The following is a 6,166-nucleotide window of genomic DNA, read 5'->3' as shown; positions in this document are numbered from 1 at the left end:
TGCCATAATCTGCAAAATTTTTTATTCATATAAAACTTCATGAATTAAGCTATGAAGACCTAAGAATATATTAACGATTGGTGGCGAGTGTTAAACTTGATGGTCTAATAAGAAATCAGTTAACCACAACCACATTTTATTTTTGTCGGAACACAAAATTAATTTTTCTGAGCATAGTAATTTTTTCTGCTCTTTCAACCATTATAATCCTGCTAATATACCAAACTTTACAGATTGTGTCATTGAACAACTCATGCCTCATTCAAAAAGGCTATGCAAAAGGTAATTTTTGAGTTTCTTGATCCTGTACAAGTACTCAAGATCTATCCAGCAAATAATCGATATGGGATTAAATACACATCCGCATGGATCCTCACATATTCCCCCCATTTAAGCTTTAGCGTTCTCACCAAACCAAGAATCCAAATCCAATCATAAACACCATGACCAGCTCATGATCAACTTAAATAAACCTATACTGCAATATTCTCTAATCTACATAGGTCATGGGTTGGATTTGCTCTAATACCATTTGTAATAACTCAGGACCTCATTCAAAAAAAATTAGCCAAAAGGTATTTTTTGAGTTTCTCAATCCTGTATAAGTATCCAAGATCTACCTAGTAAATAATCAATATGGGACTATACACACGCCCGATGGGTCCTCTCCTCACGGTGAGAGAGATAAACACGTCTTATATGAGGCAGAAGAGAAATATTACAAAGTAATATTCACCAGATCTTATTGGCTGCCATACCGCATCAGCGATTTGATTTTCTAAATATTCTCTCCATGATGTTGACTAGGGATAGAGAAAGGTGACGCATCGGGTAGAGGAAGCATGATCCACAAATGAAGAGATAACCCAAAAGAATAAACTGATTATTACCCAATATAAGTTACCAGTGGTCGGTCAAATTTGCCGTCGGAAGGCCTCTTTTACTTAAACAACAAGATTTGGTCCCCAAACGGCATGCTAAATCTCACACTAAAAAGTAGTCCACAAGCCTGTTGGAACAAATTAAAGTGATTACAAAAAAAAAAAAAAAAAAAATCTAGTTCTATTGGTCAGTCAAAGCCGCCGTCTCGAGGTCATTTTACGTAAACAGCAAAAATTTAATCACCAAACTACATCAAAATTCTTATACTGACAACACCCAAATAACTCACGTGTTAATTTAAAAGAACAAAATTGTAGGCAGTAGATGGAGATTAAAACTAAGGGGAGTTCTCCATCCTTCACTGCATCCTGCTATGGTATATCCCTGGGGAGAGCTACGTTCAGACCCATGCAAACTGTGGTCAATGAGGTTGAGCCACCAAAAGGACAACCAGCCTTCTCCATCGAATTTGAGAATCCAAGAATCCATTCGCTTCTTCGTCTAGATTTTGCCATCTTTGAATAGAACTGGATGTCGTGTGGTCATTCATGTAGTTGGAGCCAACCTCTGGAGAAGGAAGGTCAGGGAGTCGTGGTTGCTGGTGGCGCCACCACACCGTCAACCACCCTCTTCACGGCTTCTTTGAACGACTCCTCCTCCCAATTACTGGCCTGTGACATCAATAGCAGCACCCTCCGTATTAATATTTTATTAATATCAAGTTGACGAAGCCTTGATAACTACAAAGGAAACTTCTTGCGTCTTCCGGGCTACAAAGTATATGAAGATATATTATAATATTATATTTAGTCATGGGAAGTTGGTCCGGTCATCATCAGTTCTTAAATCAAAACAACTTTGTGGCTGAATGAGCCTAAAACGTATCAATTAATATTCGTGGAGTTTGGTTATTAGTTTGACAGCCGGACAGATCAGGTGGTCTTGAGGTTGGCGAGCATAAAACTTACAAAATCCATTGGACTGATTAAAAGATCGAATTAAAGATCACATTAGATGTCTTTAATTTCAATTAAAAATTGACGCGGTTGACGGGATTATATGTTACATGTACAGGAGGAAGAAATTGACCGAGCTGTTCTAACTCCGCCCATTGGCTCAAACATTTGGTATGGCAGTCAAATTTGTTGTACGAGTTATAGATGTTTCCTATTGACCCAGCCATTGACAGCCATTCACTATAGGATACAAAGGGAATTCTAAAAAGTTGAAAAGCCTTCATGAAGAGGGCGCACCTAAAAATTTCCTGATACTCTGGAGCGTTGCTTTTAGCCTTGCATAAATTCTGTTTATAAACTTTATCCTGAATGCTTTAGAACATTTTATTCCTTGCCTTAAAAAGAAAAAAAGGCAAAGGTCCTTGCCCTTGCTTTGTTCCCTGCTTCATATCCTTTCTTTTTGGAAGGGTTATTAACAAAACAAAACAATTGGACTGCAAGGAATGAGGTATAGTTCAGGTTTTTGCTGTTAGAAACATAATTTTCTTGAGATCACATTTCTAAATATAAAAGCTTCTGTCTTTTTTATAAGAAAAACTTTCTTTAGTTTGTTGAAATGCTAAGATTCCATCTTTACCAACTTGTTTCCATTATAATCCACAAAAATTAATTTAGGGATCTTTCCCCACTTTGCAGAGAAGTTTAGGCATAAACTCTTACAAACATGAATTTCTTTAGATTGCAATTTGAACTGAATATCTGGTTAATATGTCAAAATTTTAAAGTAGAATATTTGGAAGCGCAATAAAAATCGTCCAACTTGTAGTTCATCAAAATCTTTTTAGCATAATATCACAAGGAATATTATTTGGCAGCAATTCCAAATTAATATCATCAAATAAACGATGAACATTTGAAACTATATTCCGTACCTGAACTTGTAGTGTGAAATTTGAGCGTGCAAATGAATTCGTCTGTGGTGAACCTGAGCTTGCCTCCACTGACACCAAGCTGATATTTCCCATCTCTTTCAGGCGTTCCACTATGCGGAGAACTAAATCTATCATATTACATTCTACCCTAACTGTAATTATAAGGTTCATTCTTTGGGCTTCTGATGTTGATTCGGAGGCCCTTGTTATCTGAACTTCTACTCTTTCTGTTGAATCACCAACTTCTTTAATATCAACAGCAGGCTGAAGTTGCATTTCTAGCATTCGGTTTCTCTCTTCAAGCTCAGAGATTTGAGCTTTCAAAGTATTTACATACTCCCTTGTGTTGGAAAGCACTGATGCCTTGTCCTTCTGTTTCACGGAAAAAAAAGAAAGAAAATGTCAAGAGATTGTTCATCTGATAACTTCTTGTTGTACTATTCTTCTACTAATCAAGCTGTCACAAATAATTATAACAAGTATAAAATGTGAGGCTGAATATAAACTAAAAGCCTACAATGTCAGTGAATGAAAAATGCATGTCAAGGGTTTTTTTTAATGGAAAGAAGTTATTCTCAATGGTTCTTAAAACGGGCTTCAATCCCGTACTTCTTCGCAACAATACTGTTTCTGCTACTGATAAAGCTGTTGCTTATAGGCAGAACAAACATGAAACGAATATCAAACTGAATTATGGATCATATCCCCTAGTTCTTGTCTAACAAGAAACATTAATTGTTCTACTGATCGGGTTGTGATCAACAGATGGGAAAAGCAAACATGAAATATGAGATTTAATTATGAATATGCAGCCTGCATGGTTGAATTCAATACTTGTTAAGGAATTAAGGTTGCTTTTATATGATTAAACTTGCTTGACACTGCATACCTTAGAACTTGGTGGTAGTAACATTCTTAGTGCATGAAAACTCTCATTAAGCTTCTCTCGGCGCCTGCGCTCAGATATCATATGGTGCAACTGGTTGCTTGTCGGCCGTACCTCCTGCATACGAGTTTGATATCTCATATGATGTATCCTTCTCAGGATAGAGATTGCCGTTTTCACCATCTTCTGGCCATGCACTGCTGCCTGGGGTTCGAGTATTGGAGCAAAAGCTGGATTATATGCCTGAAATGACCCCACTGGACGGCTTCTTGGGCTGTGCTGGGCTTGATCCTGGCGTAGAGACTGGTAGAACAATGGAGAAGAAGAAGAAGGTGTAGAGAGAACAGCAAGCATTGCTCTCGTGAGTGCTGCATCATCACTTGCAGGGGTTGGAAGCTGGACATCTCGGTACCGAGCATAGGCTTGCATGGTCATTTGGTGCGGTGGAACCACTAGCGCTTGCTCTCCAGTCATCTCCGGCATGAAAGGAGCGCCCGAGTACTCTGGACTTCCCACCGACAAAGATCGAAGCGACGAGGACGACGATGAGGGCTTACTCTGGTCGGGTGCCGGGAATGGGTCCCCTAAGAGGGAGTGTTGAACAAAATCTTCGGAAAACACATGCTGGATGTTCGTTTGCGCGTACATCTGCCCCGAAAATCCATTTAGAATAATATATACAACTGATATTAAATTGGAGATCAAAATGATGCATGGTATCACAATCCATCCATGATAAAACGTGAGCTAAAGTTGCTTACAATATCTGACATGGTCATCCCTAATTCAATCTCCCCGCTGCTGCATCCCATAAAAATAGCTGTCTGTTGAAAACAGCAGTCCATTCCATTGGTGGATTATATTCTTTTCTTCAAGTTTCAACAAAAATAACAGCTCGTGACTCTAGTATTAAGTACAAACCTTAATTCTGGCTTCCTGAAACAATATTGAAGACATAGCCAAAGTAAGCATCTCCATAATAAGCAAATGCGATAGAAAGCGCAAGGAGTATTCCATCTCTCCTCGCTTACTGCATCCTTTACCTGGTAAAACCGCCGCTGGATTTGCATCGAAGCCGAGTTCATTAGCTCCGACTCCCCTAGCTCGATGTATGGGATCCCTTCCTTGTAGGCCGACCCAGGGACACAACTTGAAACAGAAAAAATCAAAACCCGTATCAACAAAACGGAACATATGCATCAAGCAACGCATATTTATACATAGCTTCCTTTCAGGGACTTTTAACGTACGCACCCGCTGTCGATGCTGAAACGCAAATTCCGGTAGGCCTCGAAGAGCCTCCGGGAGAGGCTGCCCGACGAGGAGCTTGGGTGGCTGCTGTCGTCCTCGCGATGCCATCCATCGATGGAGGCCAAGTGGCTGATTGAAGTGGTGGCACCAAGAATTAAGTGGTAAAGAGGACAGATGGTTTTAGAGGGAAGAAAGACGACGGAAAGAGGAGAGGAGAGGGTGACATACTTGGATTGGCGGGGAAGCGCAGTCCACAGGCAGATATACGAGCATCCGAGGATCCGTGCCGCGCTCTGGAGGAAGCGCCGGCGGTCATCGGCGCTAAGGAGAAAGACCGAGTCCATGAGTGAGATAGGGCGAGCCGTATAGCCCTCAGCTTTGGAGGTGTCGTTGCCATCTATATTCTATCCGGCTCGGGTTCTTATGGTTTATGTGTGTTATCTTGGAGCAGGTGGGATCGGACACGAGAGAGAGAAAGAAAGAGGGGAAGAAAGTGAGAGATTTCGGGTGGAAAGATTGAAAAGTAGCGAGCATCGGGCAGCCAGAAACATTCAGAGGAAGAAAAGTAGTCGTTCAAAGTCTTCGCGCGCGAGGGTTTGAAAAGGGGTCAAAATAGGAAGCAGTTAGGAGAGAGGGAGAGAGAGATGCAACTTGGTCTAGGATAAGACAAACCTAACCCGGACCGCCTGTTGTTTCAGTCTGATAGCATCGACATCTCGCTAATTTAAATTGATTTCTAGGTTAATAATTATCAAATCGAAGCAACTTGGGCTGGGTTTTGGGCAATCACAAACATGTGCTGTACGTGTTAATAACTAAGGGCTCCAAATATAATGAAAAAAATTATCTATCGTAGGCAACTCAGTCAAAACCAATTCTAACCAACCAAATCCAGCTTGTCCTAGCCCAACTCATTCTGGGATCTCCTTGGATGGAAACTTGTGCAGGTTGGTATTTTCTTCTTTTTCTCCTTCATGTAAGTGCTTGGCTCCTTATTTGGACCAATTCACCCAAATTGCACTTTCGCTTTTGCATCTGTTGAGCGAATGTCGCCATCGCTTTATCCTTTAGATGTTGCATGCATTTTAAGTGCATAAATTTTTGCATGTATTATTATGGACACTTCGAGATATTTTATTTTTTTGATTTTATTGGGTATATTTATACTTGTCAAATATGAGTCGGCCGTCATAGCCATATTATAAAAGAAAAAAAAAAGAAAAAAAGAAAAGAAAACAAGCGCCGTCGGAAAGTTGGCA

The 6,166-nt window shown here is 40.2% G+C and overlaps 1 protein-coding gene across 1 annotated transcript; it reads right to left on the bottom strand.

Annotated features, from left to right (window-relative positions):
* Nucleotides 1–895: 895 nt before the first annotated feature.
* Nucleotides 896–5,292, bottom strand: LOC103702073 (basic helix-loop-helix (bHLH) DNA-binding family protein). The gene is made up of 8 exons (XM_088722687.2): nt 5,136–5,292; nt 4,911–5,036; nt 4,700–4,805; nt 4,578–4,592; nt 4,418–4,480; nt 3,660–4,304; nt 2,771–3,142; nt 896–1,553 (listed from the first exon to the last, which is right to left on the bottom strand). Exons 1-8 carry the CDS (start codon nt 5,249–5,251, stop codon nt 1,464–1,466), a joined length of 1,533 nt encoding a protein of 510 aa, XP_088578813.1. The 5' UTR covers nt 5,252–5,292; the 3' UTR covers nt 896–1,463.
* Between the last annotated feature and the right edge of the window lie 874 nt (nt 5,293–6,166).

The sequence above is a fragment of the Phoenix dactylifera genome, chromosome 5 (genome assembly GCF_051530095.1).
Source record: "Phoenix dactylifera cultivar Ajwa chromosome 5, Ajwa_hap1_PhDact_Kaust_v1.1, whole genome shotgun sequence".
NCBI classification, from domain to species: Eukaryota; Viridiplantae; Streptophyta; class Magnoliopsida; order Arecales; family Arecaceae; genus Phoenix; species Phoenix dactylifera.
Note: the sequence above shows the minus strand (reverse complement) of the source record. Positions and strands in the feature narration are given on the sequence as shown.